The following is a 22,422-nucleotide window of genomic DNA, read 5'->3' as shown; positions in this document are numbered from 1 at the left end:
ACAAAATATATTTTATTTTTATCAAAACTATTGCTATAATTCTGAAAGATGTCATTAAATAACTTTTGCTAGTTAATTTGGCATTGTAAAATATTTACAGCATGAAGTGTTATGCATATGTAAAAATAATAAAATTGTTAGAATTTTTTTGATTGCAGAAAATGAAAAAATAAAGACAAACCCTGTAATACCTATACATTTGGTAGTTTTCAAGTCAGAAGTGGTGTTATAAGGACATGACAAAATGGTAACATCCACTCAAACCAAAGTTTTTTATCCAATATATATATATATATATATATAAATAGGAATGGCCTTTTATATAAATACTCAATTAATCTAAATTATGAAAAAATAGCTGACAAGTTTTTTTTTTTTTCTTCAAAACATTAAACCACACCCGGGTATCCGCCCGTTTCTGCGGAACACGTGAACGCGCCGCGCGCGGGCGCGGCAGTGCGAGTGATGTATCCATGAAGTCGTTACTACAAAGATGGCGGATTTCCTGCCCTCCCGGACTGCTATAGTTTGTATTCCCAATTGTCTTCTCTCCAGCAGCGAAGTTGATCAAGTTAGGAAGTCTAAGGAGATCGACAAAGGCCTGTCTCGAGAGAAGACTTATGTGAAGAAACTGGTGAAGATCTTGCTGTTAGGAGCAGGCGAAAGTGGCAAGTCAACTTTCCTCAAACAAATGCGCATAATTCATGGGCAGGACTTCGATCAGCGGGCCAAAGAAGAGTTCCGGGCTACAATCTACAGCAATGTTATCAAAGGTACCACGACAATAACTTGAAATCAAGAGAGACACGGTCATTATTAAAAATGAACGCTCAAATTAAGTTCAGCGGCAGGTGAAGCTGTTTGTCGATTCCTTTCACTCAACTTACGCAAACTTTCGATTGCTCACCCAGCCCATAGACGACGCGAAGGCCAGTGCTTTTAAATGTTGCTATTGTTTAACCCCTGTTTTACATGGTCAGCAAATTTGACTAAGGAAAATGAAACGACTGTTTAAAAAATATATATATTTGTGTGTAGACTGTTCAATTTTTACATAAAACCTTTCAATAAACTTGGCGCCTCATAGAGAAAGTGCAGAGTACAGCGCCTACTTTTGGTCTGGGTTAACTTAACGTTAGTTATCTGTATGTGTGATTCATTGTTTTATGATATTCTGATAAGTATAAGTTAAGTTACCTCAATATTCCACTGATTCCTGAGACTTACCTGAAAAAACAGGCGACAGGACCCGGATTTAGTTTGGTATATATTTTTTTCTCAGTCATGTTTATGTCCTGCTTCCATTTTCAAACAAAATGCTTGTTTTTTCAACACCATTAAATACAAACATTTAATATTTATTATACATGTCCACTTACATGAATAAATGGATATACAGATTATTTAATACGTACAGTCAAAATATGTAACATTTATTAAAAGTAGAGCTATTAAAAGTAGAGCTGCTAAAATTAGCTATCTAAAAATATGGGTAATGACCTAAAAGCCCTAAGAATTTCTTTACAGTTTGAGTGATGCATATATGAGGTTGACATGCATATAAGAACAGTTGTTTTTAATAAGTATGTTCGTTTTGTATAATTTCTTTCTTTAATTATAAAACACATTAGAACTCAAATGACCTTGTTTACCTCGTAAAAAAAAAAAAAAAAGGGAAATATGACAACATCAAAATAAGCTTTTCAGGATAGAGACAGACTATGGTTTTTCATAAATTTGATTGTGTTGACAAAAGGAGAAATTATGGTCTGAGGATACATAGTAACTGTTTCATTTTCTTTTTAAGGTCATTATGTCAGCAGCCTCAAGTTTATTTTTATAGTATCCTGATTACTGCAAAATGTATTTTTCTTATGGGTGTCCTGTTTAGGTGTCCGGGTGCTGGTGGATGCCCGTGAGAAGCTGCACATCCCTTGGGGCGACCCTGACAATCAGGTTCACGGGGAGACAATTATGGCCTTTGACACTCGCTCGTCCTTGATGGCCAAAGGGATGGTGGAGACCAAAGTCTTTCTGAACTACCTGCCCACCATCCGTTGCCTGTGGCTAGACAGTGGTATTCAGAATGCCTATGACAGACGAAGAGAGTTTCAGCTGGTAAATGAAATGATCACTCATAATCATATATTTATTATTCAACCTTCTAAATGATTGTTTATCGTTTTTCATTTGTTCTTAGTCACCAAGAAGTAAAGTTTTGGATCTAGAATCCACCCACTCAATCTTTTTCATAGGATTTGTGTAATTATGTGAGTTGTGATCTTGAAGGAATGTTGATCTGTTGTTAAATAGCTTGGTATTATGAATCAAGGCAGATAAGCGCAGTGTACTTGCATAATAACTCCCATCAAGCTTGTGTGCCACCAGCAGTACACTCCATACACAAAGCATTAATCATGGTGTAATGCCTTCTTATATTTTTCATAAATTTAAAATGTAATTTAGGGGCCATTCTTGAATTTATTGGACTGATGATGCAAAAAGGAACCTACGTTTGTGTTTGCTGATATTGACAGTGATTAAAACCTGAGAGTAATTCACCGGTATGAGTTAAACACAAATAAGGTGACTTGTTAGTCATGACAGTGAGGGCGTTCTGTCTGCGGCTGCGCATGAGTTCAGTTTGCATGTCAGTTATGAAGATAGCATCATTCATGTTCAGGGGTAGATCCCTTGTGACTTAGATTAGGATTTAGCTCATTTTCCAACTTTAAAAATCTCCATTGTTGTACAGGTTGTGATTAGCATGTTTATCTATATTTATTCAGTGATAAACTATTTTATTTGGGACATTTAAGCCAGTGACTTAGTAACTTTCTCTACCTGAGGCTGATTTGCATACTTAACAAAGCAAACCAGTAGAGGCCACAATGCTGTGCTTTATTTTTCTGAAACCTCGCTTACGAGGGCCAGAGTAATCTAGCAAATTACTATAACATAATAGGTGTCTGCCTTGGACCAGCAAATGTGTTGGAAAATGTATGACTGTGTGTGTAGTAGATGTGTATATATATAATTTATTTTATCTAATGGGGCTTTTTTTATTATATATATATATGATTATATAGTGTCAGGAAAGAAAAAGGGTTTTAAAAAAATTGGGCTTATTGAGGCACAACACAGTCAAAGCTTCACCTTCTGCACCACAGTTCACATAACAAAGACCTAATTATGATTGTCTTTTTTTTCTCTTTAGGGTGAATCTGTGAAATATTTCCTGGACAATGTGGATAAACTTGGACAATCGGTAAAAAATAAATAGTGTTTCTTAAATGTTAATGTCATCATGTACTAGTATCCAGAGCACAGGGTAGTTGGTATTATACCAGTATGTACATGATACAATTTAATGACACTTCTTTAAATAAATGGGGAATAAAGCAGAATTTTTCACAATATTAGTTATTTTATTTTACAATATAGATATATATAGATCACAATATACCTACCTATTATTATGATATATCAAAATTCTAAATGTCATCGAAATTGGTGTTATGAATTTCAATGACAATTAGAATTTTGATATCACAGCAATAACTAAAAGTTCTCAAGCTTACTGTTGACATGTGAACGGTCAGTAATAAAATAAGAACAAATAATCTAATTACGAACAGTAGGGCAAATAAATATAATAGAACAAAGATGCACATGAAAAGCTGCAGGCAGTTATACTGGGCCAAGTGAAATGTGCAAAATGCCATGCCCGAAGAGAAATGGATTTTACATGAATAATTGATGCGAGAATAAGAAGTAACAAAATGAGCAACAGAAAAAAGGGTCAGGACAAAGAAGAACTTAGCAGACCCAGTATGTCATCCTCTGTATATATCTACTCATCTGTTTTTTTCCCCCAAATGTTTACGTTCATGTAAAGACCCTTTGCGAAACGATTGATTTCGAATGCGAAGCAATTGATCGCCTTTGGCTAACTCACGCCTGCATAATAGGTGGCGCTGACCGAGAATGCATTTTGCCTTGTGTATGTATCTTGTAGATTTTTCCTTTTGATTTAACCTTGTCCTCTGCAAATTATCATCAACAAAGTGGGGTACTACACTAGAAACACAAATGATCTATAATGCTTACGAGACCTTACAAGAATTCTTTTGACCGAATACATAAAAAAATCACAGCTGGGTAACGGGTGCATTAGAGCTACAATTAGCATCAAGCTACACATCACCATTTATGAGATTATTGCTGTTTTTGCTCAAAACATATTGTAGGTCGATGGATGAAAGCCGAACGTTTGGATTTCCTACCCGACATACTGTAATTACCACAAGGACCCCCCGTTAACGATCTGTCCCTCACGGACCATGTGACTTCACCACTTCCTGTGGAGTTTTTTCTTTCTCCGACTAAGGAAATCTTGGTCGACTAATCCTCTTTTATTCGACTAACGTTTAGCCGACTATTAGAATATCCAAAGCCACATGAAGAAAAAAAGAAGTGATTTCTTAGGTATATTCCACTAACCTCTAACCAATGGCAGAATGTCTTGGTTCTGTGAATCATAGGAAAACCAATGTAACTCGTATATCGAGCAGAAACAAAGCAACCTCGGTTTATGTTTTTAGGCCTTCCCGCTCTCTAACGTCTCTCCAGCACTGAAAAGCTTTCCAATATTAACATGGGCCCTTGTTACAGCATTTCTCAGAAATCACTTACTGTACCTTTAAACTGGCGAGGCTTAAAACGCATGCAGATAAACTTTCGTGACAACGCAGCGCTGCCACAACCATGATCCGTGAATCTATACCTTTTGTTAGTGTGTATGTATAGAATTTCTACCTGTATATTGACTACAGTTATATCGCTCACCCCTAATATAGGTACTACATTTTTTAAAACTGTTTTAGTATTATGCCTGTCTGATGTTTGTTTCCATTTAATCTGCAGGACTACTTGCCCAGCCAAAAGGATATCCTGCTGGCACGAAAACCCACCAAGGGTATTCATGAGTACAACTTTGAGATCAAGAATGTACCTTTCAAGATGGTGGATGTGGGAGGGCAGCGGTCGGAGCGCAAGCGATGGTTCGAGTGCTTTGACTCGGTGACCTCCATCCTCTTCCTAGTCTCATCCAGCGAGTACGATCAGGTGCTCATGGAAGACCGTCTGACCAACAGGCTGACGGAGTCGCTGAATATCTTCGAGACTGTTGTCAACAACCGCGTCTTCGCCAACGTCTCCATCATTCTCTTCCTCAATAAGACAGACTTGCTGGAAGATAAAGTTCAGAATGTGAACATCAATGACTACTTCCCCGAGTTCACAGGGGAGCCCCACGATCTGCAGGATGTGCAGAAGTTCCTGGTCGAGTGCTTCCGTAACAAGCGTCGAGAACAGCAGCAGAAGCCCCTTTACCATCACTTCACCACCGCCATCAACACAGAGAACATTCGCCTCGTCTTCCGTGATGTCAAAGACACCATCTTGCACGACAACCTTAGACAGCTCATGTTACAGTGAAAGGCACCGATTGGCCTTTAAGAACATTCCATTTTAATTAGGGTTTTACTTTATTTAATACAAAGTACAAGTGGTTCAATACATATTGTGGTTGACGAAAAATGGATAGGATAATTGTGCAAACATATTTTCTTTTTTGCATATTAAGTCATATATATATGCAAATAATTTGATATAAAAGCAACCTTTTTTTAGATGCTTGTAGCCATATCAAATATGCCAAGGAATGGTCCTCAGTTATTCACCAAAATGCTGTAATTGTGATCGTTTACTGTATGTTTATGAGCGCATAGTTTCGTATAATGGAACAGTCAACACTCCTCTAGCCCTTAGGCTTAGCACCTAGTTTTGGATAAAGCTTTTTTTTTTCTCTCTCTCAAAAAGAAATCATAAGAACTCAGGGCTTTCAATGTTTAAATCAAAGAGCTCTTCTGCACCAGTGAACAGGTTTTTTTTTATTATTTTTTTTATAAATAAATGGACTTAAATATTGTCCTTTTTTTTTGTGATAGAAGAACATGGTTTAACTGCCTTTGTCTTCCCACACTCAAAATGACTTTTTGTTGCACTCAGATCATGACAATAATGTAGTACAATTAAGGTACTTTTGTATGAAGTACTTATTTGTCATTTATATGTAAAGGGAAGGTGTCTTTGCCGTTCAAGCCTGTACAGAAGATCTGTACATACAATTTCTTTTGCTCTGACAGTTTTTCTTTTTCCCTGAGCTTTATATTTTACACACTAATGTAATACCATACTTTTACTGTATTTTTCTAAAAACCCTGAAAGTCGATATACAGTAGTCAACATTTGAAGTGGATCAAAAAAGTTCTTCAAAGTTGTTCTAAGACAATAACTGTTATTGTTCAAAATGCTTGTATAACTTTGATGAAAGGTTTTGATTCTCTTCAAATGTTGACTACTGTATATTTTTTTCCTTTATTTTTATGAATTCACTTTAAAAACAGAAAGTTGCCTTGTGTTTTTTTTCTCCTGTGTAGGTTAAAGTGGACAGCTTTAGCTCAGGGTTTTATAAAATGACTGTTAAAGCAGTCCAGGTGCCTTTCTGTGTATTGGTTACTACAGGCATTTGTTTTTTTGTTTTACAGGCCAAGCAAAGGCCTTGCCTTAAATGTCTGTAGATCAACCAAAGCTGGTTTGATAAGACAAATTGAAATGTGTGGATGAAGAGACTAAGTCTTAATCTTAAAGAAAACAAGCACTGTAATCTGTCTGTTGGTAGTAAATTGATATTAACTGATTGCCTGATTTAAGGTCTTTATGTATAAAATCTGTAAAAGAATTTGCTTTACAATGTTGTGTATCTTTGTCATGGCCATAATCACTTGCTTTTGTATAGTGTTTCCTTATTGTTTTTTGTTGATCACATTTGTGTAATTCGGTTTATTAAATCTGATTATTTTATCAGAGTGGTTGTTTTCTTTTTTTCTGTTGACTTATGATTTCAGTGATTAAAAAAAGGTTATATTGATCCAGCATCCCACTAATATAACATTCTATCATTTCTGAATAAAATGCCAGTTCCCCTGTAGATTTTGTTTTAGAAATCATGCATTTTCATTCTATCATTTAATAACTGCCACTTTTCTAAAGATGTCTTTCAATTTTTAACAAATGTATGTGCTTTTATTTTGTTATTGAGTTATGTTTGAAATATCACTAATTATAAATGGGATTAATTACTCACCCATATCCAATAGTATCATAATATTTGGTACGGTATAACATATGCTTTTAATAGTTAATACATTTTAACAAATTGTTATATATTGTTACGTTTCCCAAAAATATCAGAAAAAATAAAGCTGGTTTAAAAAACAGGTATTACAGGGATTGGGACTTTACATTTGAAAAACACAATGGCAGCCAATGTTAAACTCGAATTTTGTTCTGATCTGAGCAAGCTTGATGCTTAGTGCGTAGGCTTCAGCTCAACTAGGTTTTATGGTTTCCGTTTCTATTGCTGTTTCGTTCATTATTGTTCAGTTTTACCTGAAATATCCTGTCTTCGACGTTCAATCTGGAACACATTTTAAAGGTAGCTTCAGCTTTATTAATATGTGTTGACACGTGCGTTTGATATGTTATAGCGAATCAGTTTATTTTATGTAATCACAACGAATGTCAAGTCAAGTCGAACTCTGTTGTCATTCAGACTCGTAAGTTGCATTCCTCTGACACGCCGTGGTAAAAACAATTCAACTTTAATAATTAATGGCGTGACATTATCGCAATATGATACATACAGTACATTCCAGTGTAGCATATACAGTGCAAGTGTGACAGTAAATGTTGGACACAATTCAGTAAATGACAGTACAGTATATACAGCAAGACACATTACCTGTATACTTGGAACATGCATTTTATGTTTGATATTTAATGTATGTAGGCTATAGAGAGAGAGAGTTGGTGAGCCACATTTGTGAACAGTTATTAAACATGATTAAATCAAAATTTACATTTAATTTATTTACTTTCTTAAAGGGATAGTTCACCCAAAAATGAAAATTCTGTCATCATTTACTCACCCTCAAGTTGTTTCAAACCTGTATGAGTTTCTTTCTTCTGTTGAACACTAAAGAAGAATGTTGGTGACCAGACAGTTGATGGACCCCATTGACTTCCATAGTAGGAAAAAAAGATACTATGGAAGTCAATGGGGTCCATCAACTGTCTGGTCACCAACATTCTTCAAAATATCTTCTTTTGTGTTCAACAGAAGAAAGAAACTCATACAGGTTTGAAACAACTTGAGGGTGAGTAAATGATAACAGAATTTTCATTTTTGGGTGAACTATCCCTTTAATGCATTTCCTTGGTTTTATTTTCAACAACAACTAAAAATATTACTGTATTATTTCAAGTCACACGAGCCAATATTTTATTCACAATAGAACATAGATAACAGTTTACACTGAGAAATTAAATGTATGCACAAAATGAGCTCATTTCAAATTTGATTCCTGCTACAGGTCTCAAAATACTTGGGACATGGACATGTTTAGAATCAAAAGCACAAAGCTGCTGTGCACATCCCAAACACCCAGTTTGGGCTCAGGTGCAGGACAACTAAGTGATATAAACAAAAGTAAAGAAGTGTGAAGTCCGCACACTGATATTAACTGCTTCCAAAATGGATTTTATTTTTTAAAAAAGGCAACGTTTCAACCCTCAGGTCTTCATCAGGCACACATGGGCATGTTTACCATGGGGTTGAGGACGTTTGAAGACGTCTGGGCATCAAGGTTATGAGTTGCTGGAGTTTTGGTGTTGGAATTTGGTCCCATTCTTGCCCTATATAGGTTTCCAGCTGCTGAAGAGTCCGTGGTCGTCTTTGACGTATTTTTCGTTTAATGATGCGCCAAATGTTCTCTATAGGTGAAAGATCTGGACTGCAGGCACCCAGACTCTTCTACGACGAAGCCATGCTGTTGTAATACCTGCAGTATGTGATTTTGCATTGTTCTGCTAAAATAGACATCTTCTGTAGGGGAACATATGTTGCTCTAAAACCTTATATACACACCTTTCAGCATTCATAGAGCCTTCCAAAACATGCAAGCTGCCCATACCGTATGCACTTATGCACCTCCATGCTGGCTTTTGAACTGAATGCTGATAACACGCTGGAAGGTCTCCCTCCTCTTTAGCCCAGAGGACACGGCATCTATGATTTCCCAACAAGAATGTTAAATTTGGATTCGTCTGACCATAGAACACTATTCCACTTTGAAATAGTCCATTTTAAATGAGCCCACAGGACACTACGGGGCTTCTGGACCATGTTCACATATGGCTTCCTGTTTGCATGATATAGCTTTAGTTGGCATCTGCAGATGGCACGGCGAATTGTGTTTACCGACAGTGGTTTCTGGAAGTATTCCTGGGCCCATTTAGTCATATCATTGACACGATCATGCCGATGAGTGATGCAGTGCCGTCTGAGGGCCCGAAGACCACGGGCATCCAATAAAGGTCTTCGGCCTCGTCCCTTATGCACAGAGATTTCTCCAGTTTCTCTGAATCTTTTGATGATGTTACGCATTGTAGATGATGAGATTTGCAAGGCCTTTGCAAGTTGACGTTGAGGAACATTGTTTTTAAAGTATTCCACAGTCTTTCACAGATTGGAGAGCCTCTGCCCATCTTTACTCCTGAGAGACTCTACCTTTTATAGTTAATCATGTTACAGACCTGATATCAATTAACTTAATTAGTTGCTAGATGTTCTCCCAGCTAAATCTTTTCAAAATTTCTTGCTTTTTTCTTGCCATTTGTTGCCCCCGTGCCAACTTTTTTGAGACCTGTAGCAGGCATCAAATTTGAAATGATCTCATTTAGTGGATTAAAGTGTAAATTTTCTCAGCTTAAACATTTGCTATCCTATCTATTTTCTATTGTGAATAAAATATTGGCTCATGTGATTTGAAATTCTTTTAGTCTTCATTTTATTCCAATTTAAAAAACGTCCCAACTTTTCCGGAATTTGGGCTATATATATATATATTATATTCATAATCTTTTGGAGGTGTTTTATCAAGTTTGATTAATGCTTAATTAATATTTCACCTTGCACGTGGATGTCTGAAGTGTGACTGTGTTTGTGTGTGTATTTCTATGGACAGATGCAGGTTATTAAGCATCCTGTTGAGAGACTGCATACTGCTCTCCTGTCCACACGGAAAGATTTAATAAAAACATTTCAAAAATTCAGCAGAGCAGAGAAGACGTTTCTAGAAGATGGACTCCTGCCTGGCAATTCACTCTTCAGCCCCATCACCATTCACTCAGACTCGGACTGGATTCCTGCACATCCAGAAGATCTTCAAGACTTTCAGAGTTTTTACATCAACCCATACCGCCGTCCTCCAAACCGTGGACATAAAACCATCTATATTCAAACTATTGGTTAGTGTACTTAATATGTAAAACAGCTTAAATGTGTCATTTATTATCATGTTTACGTGTGTAATTTGATCATGTTGATAAATGCACAGGCTCTTTTGGTGAAGGAACGGTTGTGGCAGAGCAGTATGTTGAATGGATGAAGGACTACTGTCAGGCTTTCTTTTACGGACTAGTGGTCAAGCTTTTACCACCAGTAACAGTTGCTTCAACAGCCTGTTCATTTCGGGTCAACAACAACACACATAACCTTCAGCTTCATGCTGGTTAGTATTGCTGCAACAGAACACAACCAGTATATAGTTAGTGAGGCACTTACATTTGGCAGATTTAAAGGGGTGGTTGAGTATGATTTCACTTTTCGAACTTTAGTTAGTGTGTAATGTTGCTGTTTGAGCATAAACAACATCTACTAAGTTACAACGCTCAAAGTTCAAAGCAAAGGAAGATATTTTCTTTTAAATAAATAGTTTTTTAAGGACTACAACAAACGGCTGTTACACTGTAAAAAAATATTTTCATGATTTGTTATCACAACTTTTTATCTTTTGTCAAATCAACTTCAATAAGTAATGTGTGAAGATAACATACTATTTTGAGTTTCTGTTTATTAAACCATTCTTCTTCATTGTATTAACTCAAATGTTTAATTAAAGGGCACCTATTATGACATTTAAAATGTTCCTAATGTTGTTTAGGGAGTCCCCAACAACAGTTTTACATGCATGCAATGTCAAAAAACACTTTTGTTGTCGTATAATATGCATTTATTTTTTACCTGATTTGCTCACCGACTCCCAAATGATTCGTTCAACGACTAATTTTTCCAAACCCCTCCTTTGCGCGACGCTAATCTACGATTGGTCAGATGACCCAGCAGTGTTTACAGTGATAATACTTATTGTTTAACACGGAGTACAACGATGCTTTTATCAATTAAATTGTGTTATAATAATGATTATAGTCCACTGCTTTGTAGTTTGTAGTAAAAAACTAAAAATAAGATAAAGAATTTAATGTTATGTTAGCGAGCATAGCCCAGAGTTCATATTGTAAAAGCACAATCAGTCTTTGTTTGCATTAGCCCGATGCATAAACATAACGTTTTTACAAACAAAAAAATGCAGTTACGTTACGAGGTATTACTCTATTCTTTAAGACAACTCCGAAAACAACGACAACACTTCACATATCTCAATACAATTGTCATTGAAGACCTAGAAGCTAAACGGTGCTTACACAACAAACAAAATAATTATTAATCATGCTACATAAAACATAAAAGCAACAATTATTAATAACACTTACAGGTTGTGATACGGAGGAGGAAGCTGATGCAAATACACTTAGTTTGATTGTATTTAAAAAGCAATCGTCTTCAAAATGGCGCGAACAAAGCACAAGGCTCGGACTATACTTCTGTGGTATAGTTATATGAATTGTAGCCACTTAGTCTTCAAATGCTCCTCCTTGGGCAGATGGAAAAAGTTTGCTTTTGAGTCGCACTTCAGAACACAGCGTCTCGTCGCCATGATATTTTCCCTGGCCTTGGAGCGCAATAAGTGGGCGTATCGTATTCAAATAACTTGACAAGTTGACGTCATCTAGTCAGAGAAAAAGCTTCGGTCTTCTAACGATTCATAAAAATGACTCAGAGTCGACTCTTACTTTTGAAAGACAATAACTTTATATACGGTGCACTTTCATATTTCAAACTTTGCAGGATGTTTTTGTTCACTTAGATCTATGTTACACACTACATGAAAGGTAAATTTCAAAATTCCATAATAGGTGCCCTTTAAAACGAACTAAAAAAAATTAAGGCAACAAGGTAACTTGCTTTTTTAAGTTAAACACCCTTTTCTTTTTACAGTGTAGGGACTGCAGGACATTCCTCCCGGGTGAATGACATCACCAACCCTAGAATTTACATAAACCCCGCCCCCGGGAACGCGATTTATAGATTGTCATGACAGAATATGCTATCAATGACTAGAAGATAGTTAACTCCACATCAGCTAAATATATTAATCAACTAACCATTCAGAAATGTCCTGTTGCATTCTACATGTTGTCACTTCTTCTTGAGTCTCTCCATCATTGTCTGACTCCGGTTTGAACATAAAAGGTTAAAAGTTTTTGACATTTTCAGTCATGTCTGTGTGAGTTAAATGGACACAAGCTCTTGAAACCCCACCCCCTATGCCTGGAGCTGCAGGTCATTTGCATTTAAAGGGACAGACACAAAAACGGTGTGTTTTGCTCACCCTCAAAAAGTGACAATTTTAACATGCTATATAAAAATGTTTGTGGGGTATTTTGAGCTAAAACTTCACATATACACTCTGAGGACATCAAAGACTTATTTTACATCTTATGAAAAGGGCATTATACCACCCCTTTAAATTTGGTTTAGGCTTCAGTCTGGTATGTAACGCCTAATTTTCACAATCCAGTCAATTCCTGATGGATAAAATCTGTTGTGACTAAAAATTATACATTATGATAATTGCAAATGTGTTCACTTTGACTTTTTAACTGCTTTCTTTTATTTACAGGAGAACTTTTGAACTTCTTGAAAAAGAGGAAGCCCAGAGATGCTTTTTGCATTGTGGGGATCACCATGATCGACTTGTACCCTAAAGAGTCATGGAATTTTGTTTTTGGCCAGGCTTCTCTAACTGAAGGTGATTTTTGATTTTTTTTTAACTTGTGCTTCAAATGTTGTCATTGTAGCCCAGTGTGCGTTTTGATTTAATACACCTTTTGTCATTTTAGCAGTTCTTTTAAGTTTGAATGTTTTTGTTTCTGTAGGAATGGGAGTCTTCAGCTTCGCCCGATATGATGATAATTTTTATGAGAGAAGCTATGCAGGGCGGCTTAAGAAGAAAATAGAGCTAAAGCAAGGAGACTATTCTGTGTTTGATAGTTACTACACTCCTCCAATCACCAGCGTTCTCCTCCTCCGCTCCTGCAAGGTGAAGTGAGATGACTGTGCTTCTAAACTCCCCAACCCTTACACAGAAAAAAAGTGCATCAATGCTTTTTATGCTTTGGAATATACTTATTACTATATTTAAAAGCAAAACCAGTGAACATATTTTAACAAAGATTTTTTTTATAGATGAAAAGACACTATCTAGGTCAGTGGTTCTCAACTGGTTTGGCCATGGGACCCACATTTTCCAGTGGTCATCAGGCTGCGACCCAAATCTTTCAGAATTTTAACCAAGCTAATTTATTTCTCAAAAATAGTTGACACACACAAGTACTGTCTCACTTTACTTAACATGCATATTATTGAAGAATAATAAGTGAAGTGTTTAACAATGAAGCTTGACAGTATATGTCATACATGATTGCATTATGCACTTTGTGTACTTTAATTACTTTGAAATGAAAATAACATTGGAACAAAACTAATTAAACAACATTGAGGGGGTAACTTATTTCAATAATTTGATCATTATCTATATTTTAGAACAAAATGTATGCAGGTTTGAGGAGTGACTAGTTAATGAAATTATGTTATTAAATTACAAAATTAATGTATTTAGTTGTATTACTGAGGTAAAATGTGTAATTCAATTAGTTACTAATCAAATTAAAAGGAAATTGCTTTGCATAAATAAATCCAAACCACATTTATAATGGGTAACTTATAACAGTAAGCAATTACATATCCAAAGTAACCTTCCTAACACTGAATGTATGTGAGATTCAACACATTCTTTTTTGTTGTGTGACTGTGTGTAATTTCTTTGAATTGCCATGAATTTTATTCCTCTTCCTGTCATTCAAATTCAACTTCCTGTGGGGCGGAGTCCATTCAAATTCCAATTCATGAATTGAATGAAGGCCAATTCTGAAATTCTGAATTTTGCACAAGCCTGCTCTATAGTGAAGTGATATATTAGCATTTGCGTGCAATTGAAGAGCGCGCACCGTGAGCACAGTATAACGACAGGAAAAGTTAAGAAAGTAACGTTAGAATAATGACACTAACATATAGCCTGACAACATCTCATCTGACAGCAGATACTATCAGCACAACGTTTTTCTCAGGCATTCTTTACTTAAACTGCATCTGACAGTGGAGTCAACAGGAGTTCATTCACGTCTGTCAAACTAAAAGTCTCGCATTTGAAAAACATTTCATTCTTTTGTTGTTGTTGTTGTTTATTTGACTACACAATCCACGACCCACTCAAAACGGTCTTGCGACCCACTTTGAGGTCGCAACCCACCAGTTGAGAAACACTCATCTAGGTCATTGCGTGGTTGAAAATGTGTGTGTCTGTCTGTAAGTCTAAACTTTTTATTTGAGCTCTTTTAATCAGACCTGTTATTTGTGCATCTCTTTTAGACCCTGACTCATGAGATTGGACATATATTCGGAATGGAGCACTGCCAGTGGCTAAACTGTGTCATGCAGGGCTCCAATCACTTAGTGGAGTCTGACCGTCGGACACTTGTCCTGTGCCCCATCTGTTTACGCAAACTACAGTCTGCCATCGGATTCAAAATAGCTGACAGATACAAGGTAAGCCCAAATCTATTTTGACTAATTTGCACTGGCCCACTGATGTAATCAATATAACATGGTGTCAATCAATCAATATAATGTAACATCAACATACAGTATGTTACAGAATGTAAATATAATACCGGTATGTACTCTACAGGCCATACTGCACTGGATTGAAGATAGAGCTGACAGCAATGGACAACATTCAAAACCCACACAAGCCTTTCAAGAGTATAAAGACTGGTTGTATAAGTGCTTACAAATATTGGACAGTGAAACGCCATGAACCAGCAAGTATGATCTTTTGCTACCTGCCGACAAGCAATGTCAAGACAAGTTGAGACATGCTATATGCACATTCTTTGGTGAGAAAGCTTCTGCTTGGAAAATACAGGTAAATGTATATGTAAAGTAGTGCTTTTGGTTTCTATGTATGGATCAAACAAAATACATTTTTATTTCTCTTTTTGCTTTTAAGATATCGATCAAATCAGAAAAAAAAATTCAGGCAGCAGTCTAAAAAAAGTATGTATTTATTTATTTTTTATCTGATTTAAAGATTGTCTTTAGTGCAGAAAGAGAAGAGAACATTGCACTTTCACATTCCACTGAACATAAAGCACATAATTCCTTTCCAGTTATAAAATTCAAGTCATGTGACAGTTGTTCGATAACAACAAATACAGTTTTACCTAAAAAGGTAAGTGATGAAGCGGTCATATAAGACACTTTGAATTTGGCTTTGCATTACATTGGACATCCTTCAACTTCATTTCACATTTGCATCAACCTGAGCACTGTAAAGCATTGAATTCACAGTAATCTCTATTTAATAGATATATACGGTAAGTGTTTTCCACAGTTGAAAACACTGTCATGACCATTAAAAGACTAAACAACACCCTAAACCATGGAAGCCTGCTTCCGCCACAGAATAAAAAATAAAAAAGCTAATTGTGACTTTTTTTCTCTCACAATTGCGAGTTTACATCTCGCAATTCTGACGTTATAACACGCAATTGAGAGATATTAAGTTAGAATTTCATGATATAAAGTCAGAATAAAACATTTTAATTGAGAGAAATAAGTCAGAATTGTGAGATATAAACTCGCAATTCTGAGGAAAAAACTCAGCCTTGGTTTTCTTAGAATTGGACTTTATAACTCGCCATTGTGAGTTTATATCTCACAATTCTGAGAAAATAAGACTTTTTTCTCGCAATTAGAATGTTTTATTCTGTGGCAGAAACAAGCTTCCGTACTAAACAAACACTTTTCGCATTTATAAAGTTGGGTTTAATATTTAGTTACTGGGACTGGTCCTGTAGTATACTAGTTAAAAGCCTGAAATGAGCTGAATATGAAGTACTGAAAAGCAATCCATCACTCTCTTGCAAATATTCATAAAAGAATATTAGGGGGAAACTATATAGATAGTTCCTTTTTAAAATAAAGCATCAAATACCCCATGACATTTCTATAACATTTAGATTTTGTATTAGGCCATATGAGTTTTAAGTTGCTGAATTCAACATTATCTTTGGTCATTGCTTTACCCATCAGTGCCTAGTAGTTACAAATAGAGTCATTGGCATTGCCTATAATCTCTAAAACCACAAAAATGGGGTTTCCTGTCACAGATAATGTTCGTCTCTTTTGTATCTAGGACTCTAATCAACCTAGTGTTTACTTTCAAGTCTAATAATAGTTTATCATGACAGCTACTACTAATATAATGTACTATAATAATTACATCCATGATCTCAGGTATAAACAACAATTGCACATCTTTAAGGGACAGTTCACCCGGAAATTATAATTCTGTCATCATTTCACATCTCATGTCGTTCAAACCCATAAGACTTTTGTTCATCTTCGAATCTCAAATGAAGTTATTTTTAATGAAACCCAAAAGGTTTCTGTCTCTTCTTTGAACGTCCTTTCCACCAAAACTTTGACACTAGTTCATAAAGGGATGGTAAATAAATTCATATGAATCGAACTGTTTAATCCAAGATTTTTGAAGAAACATTTTATATGATCAACAGATTTGATTTAGGATTTTATTCCCATACAAACATTGATCAATGCACATGCGTAGAGTAAATAAAATATTCGTTAAATAAAGTATCGACTTGCTTGAAACCTAAGAACAAAACTGGTTCTTGTTTGTCAATAATGACCGAATTTTCATTTTTGGGTGAACTAACCCCTTAAGCAATTATTATGAATCATAATGTAGTTGTTCTGCAGATACATTCAGTTGTAACAAATTTCCTAAGTAATCAACAGGTCTGATAGATCAGTTCAAGTTAAATTCACAAAGGATGTCTTTTTTTCAAGACCAATATCTTGGTTATCCAATTCTAGGAATTCCTCCGGCCTGTCTTTGTCTTTGGACACTTGCTCCACTGTGGGTTTATTCCGTCCACAATCCCTCCTTGAACACAGACGACCTGTCTTAGCTGGACGTACGAACCCAAGGAAGATGGCACCTAGTCCCATTCCCGCAGCGCAGGAGTAGAATGCAGCACTGTACCTTTGTGTAATATCCACAAGGACACCTAGAATATTTGGGGGCAAATGCAGTTGCTTATTGAGGTTTACATTTTATATACACTATTGTTGAAGAGTTTGGGGTCAGTAAGATTTTTTTTTTGGGAGAAATTAATACTTTTATTCAGCAAGGATGCATTAAATTTATCAAAAGTTGAGAGAAAAAAAACCCTGCACAACTGTTTTCAACATTGATAATAAGAAATCCAGTTTTTCTTACCTCCTAATGGTGGACCAGCCAGTCCTGCAAAGCTCTGAATACAGACGTAGACGCCTACAGCTAAGGGCATCCTCTGGATCCCTACGACATCATCCTCAGCCAACATTGGGATGTGCGTGGATGCAATGTTCCCGAGTAAGAAGCCATAAAGCACACTGCACACTGTTAGTCCCCAGAAGCCGTTTACCACAGTGAACAGCAGCAGGACTAGGCACATCAGTGACACGCATACGAGAAGTACAAATATCTTCCTGATGTGCCCCCAGTTCAGGACCCATCCGATAGAGAGACGTCCAAAGATCTCAGCGATGGCCATTGTTGACAGCATATAGGCAGCCTTGTCTCTATCGGTACCCAAACTGGCGCTGAGCTCCACCACATACAGCTGTGGGGCAAAAAAGCCAAGTGTTGCAAAGAGACCAAAGGCTGAATAACACAAAAAACTACCTTCTTTTAGCACAGTCAAATCCAAGAGCTTATTTTTACTCGTAAAGTCCTGTTGTTTTGGTAGGATCTGAAGTGCTTCAGCTTCTCCCTGTTCCTTCCCAGATTTGAGGTCCCGTTCCAGCTCATCAACTGACTGTACACCTGAATCTCCAGAGCTCACAGAACCTTGCATTTGTTCTTCAGGGAGAGAGTATGTGATCTTCTGCTCAGTTTCTGTTGGAGAAGTCTTTGGTTTGATGACTATGGGACGGAGCAGAGCCCCACAGACAATAACGATGCCCTGCAACGTTCCAATCACCACCATTGTGTACCTCCAGCCAATCCAGTTCTTAAGAGCTGTGAACGCTGCAGAAACAAGGAAACAATATGAGCGACTCTTCGTGTCACAATAATACAACTCTTGTTTTAACATAATGACACATAATATTTGATGCTATTATATTGCAGTTGAGCACGCCTGCCCTCACCTGGAGCAAAAGCAAATATAGCAAATGACTCTCCAGTGGAGGCCATGGCTGTGACCACAGAACGACGCCTGCTGAAGTACTGGGACAAGATTGTGACGGTTGGCAGAAATGTCAAACAGTAACCCAGTCCTACAGAGAGGAAAAGACATCTGAAAATCATTAGATGCTTTCTTTTGCTTATACAGCTGGTAAATCAATCTTTTCAATCAAACATATACATTATTAGTTTTTATCGTAAAATGCCTTTATTTACAGACAATTCTGGAGAAGTTTAGTTGTACTTATATATTATGTACTAACGCAAGTTACTTTGTTTTTGTTTTTACATTTATCTACAGACACCTCTCATGTTGAGAGAAATCGAGAGTAAACATTATGGTTATAGTAGTTCTAGACTAAATGTGAGCATGCATTTACGCATCTCACTTGCATAAAAACAGATTCATTATTCCTCAAAATTAATAAAAATAGTGTCATTTTTGTATTTTTATTGTTGAATAACTTGGATAACACGGCATAAAACTGGAAACTAATTCTATGTTTTCTTATAATATTACCAAGTGGCAGCATTTATATTGAAAATATCGGAGGGCCTAACACAGATCCTTGTGGTACTCCACGATTTACTGACGTTATCTTATGACGATTTTTTCCCATTTATGAAAATGGTAACGGTCTGATAGGAAAGATCTAAACCTGAATACCAGGGACATGCATTAAGGTGGTTTAGATCATTCCTAGTTTCACTGTTATGCCGTGTTATCCAAGTTGACAGAGTGTGTTAAATATTGGATTACCAGTAATTTTCTTTTTTTTAAATCGATAGTGTATGTATAGTGCAAGGCTTTACCTACCAGTCACAATCCCAATACTGAGGTACATCTGATTGATGGAGCTGGTGAATGCAGTTGAGATTGTGCCCAGAGATATGAGAAATCCACCAAACATCACAACTGGCTGGAAGCCGAATCGATTACTCAGCACTGTTGATAAAGGAGCTGAAGGGGCATAGACATGGATGCCAAAGTCACAGAAATGAACATACTGTATAAAGAGTCAACATGCAGCTAAGCGGAGTTCTTTGAATTTAAAGCAAAAGTGGCAGTTTTTACCTGTGAAAGTCATAACAAAGACACATATTGAAATTATCCATGATACTCGACTGTTGCTCTCCCCAAAATCACTCATTAGGTCCTTGAGGAAAATCCCAAAACTTTTGATAACCCCATAAGTGAACATCTCCACCAGGAAAAAGGCCACAGCCACAATCCAACCCCAACCACCGTCTGGGACCTCTGAGTACACTTTAGAGCCGAGGCAACCTTTCAGTCGGAAAATCCACTGTGCCATTTTTACCTATATGACCTGTGAATGTAACAAAGACAAATGTAAGCTATATTAAGTTTATAAGTCTATCAACTTTTATAGCCACTCACATCCATCATTCACATCCATCATTCATAAAGAGACATCTCCACAACGCAACACGTGGAAAAAACTTAACTTAAATGTACATGGTTGATAATTCTATGAACAACTTTTATATTTCATTTAAATTTCAAACAACTGCTATATCAGCTTAGTTTACAATTTGTTTAACTAGTTTTTAACAGGTTTTAGGGCAGAGGTTTCTGTTCAGTTGAGCATCTGATGATGTATGCTAGAGACCAGTGTTGATAATGTTGAATTAAAGCTGAAATAAAATGAAATATAATTATTATATAAATAAACGTAGTCACAATGAAATAAAAAATTGTGCCCTTGTAATCTTTAATCAAAATAACCTTCCCCTCCCCGTCGCAACAACATCTCGTCTCTTTCTCTGATGACGTGCATTGGCGTGAGGCAGGAGGAACACTCAGAGAGTGAGGTCACAGCAATAGCAAACCACAACTATACAATAAATTCCTGATGGACAAAATCAAGTCCCATCCTATATTTTTTCTTGTTCGAGAAGCAGTTTCACTCAGATATACATCGTTTAAGTTAAACTTATTTAAAACTTAAATAAAAATAAATGTATTAATTAAAGATGAATTTAATGACAAAAGCACATAACCAAATTAATAAAATTTAAATAAAAACTGAAAATGTAAAAATTAAAATACTAAAAAAATTATATAGTAAGCTGCTATATGCTAAATACATACCTTTTACTTGTAACCATGTTGCCTCTAAATTGTATTTATTTTTTAATTTGATACATTTGGTCTATTTAGATGTTTATTAAATGTTATTGGTAGAAAATGGCACAAACGCACAAATCAGTTTGACACTGTAGATCCACATTTAGGTAACAGGGTTTAAAAATGCATCACATACAAAAATGAATTGAAAATAAAAAACAGATCATATAAATTTATGTTGACCTCCTGTGGTAGGTGAAACATTTTATCAAGCGGTGCCAAATGACATCCTGCTCACCCTCTCTAGACGTAGGCCTAATGGGTGGAGCTTTACCTAATTTAGGCTAGATCATGGGTAGAGCCGACCATGTCTTGAAAAAGAACAAAACTTTGTGAAAAGTGGCGAACAGTGGGTGCTTAGTTCTCAAACGGAAGGCTGCGTTCTATAAGGCAGCAATGCTCGGCTACCACGTCATCAAGCGCCGCTGAATAGCCATCTCAATTTGAAGGAACCTAGGAAGGTAGCCTTTGTTTCGCGTCCTTCATCTCATTTTTAAGGATACCTTCACTTCCTTCAATCACCCACAATCCTTTGCCCACATTCCAATTCACAAAAAAGAACTGATGGACAACTAGTCAGTACTATTCATTACAAAATGTTCATTATGAAATGTAAGACAAAAAAATATGTTTTTGGAGATGAAGCATACACATTATCTTTTGTTTGGGTGTAAATTAATTATTAGGCTACTAACATTAAACTGCCAATAATAAACCACTAGACCACCGATGATTGTCATTCACTGTATTGCAATAATAAAAAGCCAGTTGATATAAACGTTTTTGATGCAAAGTATTTTCGTGTCGTGAGTCCGTGGTGGGCGGAAACATTTGTGACGTAGCCATACGCACTTAATAGACAGTCTCATTCTAGCGTTTAGTGCTGAGAAGGACTCCAGCCTACACGTCTCCGAAGGACTGGACTAGGACAAAGAACTAAGGACTCCATCAACAGGTACTTTTGGCATGGCCTTTAATATATAAACACAATTTCTCCCCCCATAAATTCTTTATTTGGAATAATCAAAATATGTTATACAAAAACAGATCTTTATTTTTTGATAAATGGTTTAATAACGGTTTACTTTTAGTACGGGAGCTATTCAACAACCAAGGTTTTTTAATGACCTACACAGAATTTCTTTCTGAATACAATATGCCAGTTACCCCCAAAGAGTTTGCCATAGTTATGGGGGCAATACAAACAGGAATCTGGATCCTCTTTAAAAACTGCATTCACTCTCCTACTATAATTACTACTTTTACTGAGCCAACTGAAACTCCAATAGGTACAATATGTTTTTCAGGAAAAAAAAGATAGAAACAATAAAGTTAGATCCTTTTTTTTCTAGATATCATCTCTGTTTCTCCTGCAATATCTTACTGGAATAATTTATTTAAAAACTTAAATTGGAAAAAGATTTGGTCCCTACAACAAAAATATTTTCTAACTAATAAAGTAAAAGAAGTGTCCTTCAAAATAATAAATACATTTTACCCAGTTAAATATTTTATGATTAAATATAAAAGAAATATTGACACAAGATGCATTTAGCCAAGTTCACCATTTATTTTTGTCATGTTTCT

General features: G+C 36.1%; 3 protein-coding genes across 6 annotated transcripts; 2 read left to right on the top strand and 1 right to left on the bottom strand.

Moving 5' to 3' along the window:
* Positions 1–410: 410 nt before the first annotated feature.
* On the top strand, positions 411–6,927 carry gna13a (guanine nucleotide binding protein (G protein), alpha 13a). The gene is made up of 4 exons (XM_079595529.1): positions 411–773; positions 1,892–2,118; positions 3,218–3,268; positions 4,927–6,927. Exons 1-4 carry the CDS (start codon positions 494–496, stop codon positions 5,497–5,499), a joined length of 1,131 nt encoding a protein of 376 aa, XP_079451655.1. The 5' UTR covers positions 411–493; the 3' UTR covers positions 5,500–6,927.
* Positions 6,928–7,362: 435 nt separating this feature from the next.
* On the top strand, positions 7,363–20,392 carry amz2 (archaelysin family metallopeptidase 2). 4 transcript variants are annotated; one of them, XR_013795681.1, is made up of 10 exons: positions 7,367–7,561; positions 10,152–10,434; positions 10,524–10,697; positions 12,990–13,118; positions 13,246–13,409; positions 14,798–14,974; positions 15,117–15,353; positions 15,438–15,484; positions 18,285–18,837; positions 19,476–20,392. XR_013795681.1 is itself a non-coding variant. In XM_079595530.1 (7 exons), exons 2-7 carry the CDS (start codon positions 10,152–10,154, stop codon positions 15,243–15,245), a joined length of 1,056 nt encoding a protein of 351 aa, XP_079451656.1. In that variant the 5' UTR covers positions 7,363–7,561; the 3' UTR covers positions 15,246–15,494. The 4 variants fall into 4 exon arrangements, 1 of the variants encoding a protein (XP_079451656.1); XR_013795680.1 differs by lacking the exon at positions 15,438–15,484; XR_013795682.1 differs by lacking the exons at positions 7,367–7,561; positions 19,476–20,392 and adding an exon at positions 7,604–7,682 and having other exon boundaries at positions 18,285–18,422.
* On the bottom strand, positions 15,481–19,999 carry slc16a6a (solute carrier family 16 member 6a; the record flags this gene model as incomplete). Its single annotated transcript, XM_079595528.1, has 5 exons — positions 15,481–17,523; positions 17,736–18,527; positions 18,650–18,778; positions 19,504–19,647; positions 19,762–19,999. The coding sequence occupies 5 exons, from the start codon at positions 19,997–19,999 to the stop codon at positions 17,267–17,269; spliced, it is 1,560 nt and encodes a 519-aa protein (XP_079451654.1). The 3' UTR covers positions 15,481–17,266.
* Positions 20,393–22,422: the final 2,030 nt, after the last annotated feature.

Source organism: Phoxinus phoxinus (assembly GCF_949152265.1).
Source record: "Phoxinus phoxinus genome assembly, chromosome: 21".
In the NCBI taxonomy this organism is placed as follows: Eukaryota; Metazoa; Chordata; class Actinopteri; order Cypriniformes; family Leuciscidae; genus Phoxinus; species Phoxinus phoxinus.
This window is presented reverse-complemented; position numbering and strand designations above follow the sequence as displayed.

Excerpts from the sequence above, each read along its gene's own strand:
- amz2 (XM_079595530.1), top strand. The coding sequence starts at position 10,152 with ATGCAGGTTATTAAGCATCCTGTTGAGAGACTGCATACTGCTCTCCTG. Across the intron at positions 10,698-12,989 it reads TAACCTTCAGCTTCATGCTG|GAGAACTTTTGAACTTCTTG; the intron begins GTTAGTATTGCT and ends TTTTATTTACAG. Across the intron at positions 13,410-14,797 it reads TCCTCCTCCGCTCCTGCAAG|ACCCTGACTCATGAGATTGG; the intron begins GTGAAGTGAGAT and ends CATCTCTTTTAG.
- gna13a (XM_079595529.1), top strand. The coding sequence starts at position 494 with ATGGCGGATTTCCTGCCCTCCCGGACTGCTATAGTTTGTATTCCCAAT. Across the intron at positions 2,119-3,217 it reads GACGAAGAGAGTTTCAGCTG|GGTGAATCTGTGAAATATTT; the intron begins GTAAATGAAATG and ends TTTTCTCTTTAG. Across the intron at positions 3,269-4,926 it reads TGGATAAACTTGGACAATCG|GACTACTTGCCCAGCCAAAA; the intron begins GTAAAAAATAAA and ends TTTAATCTGCAG.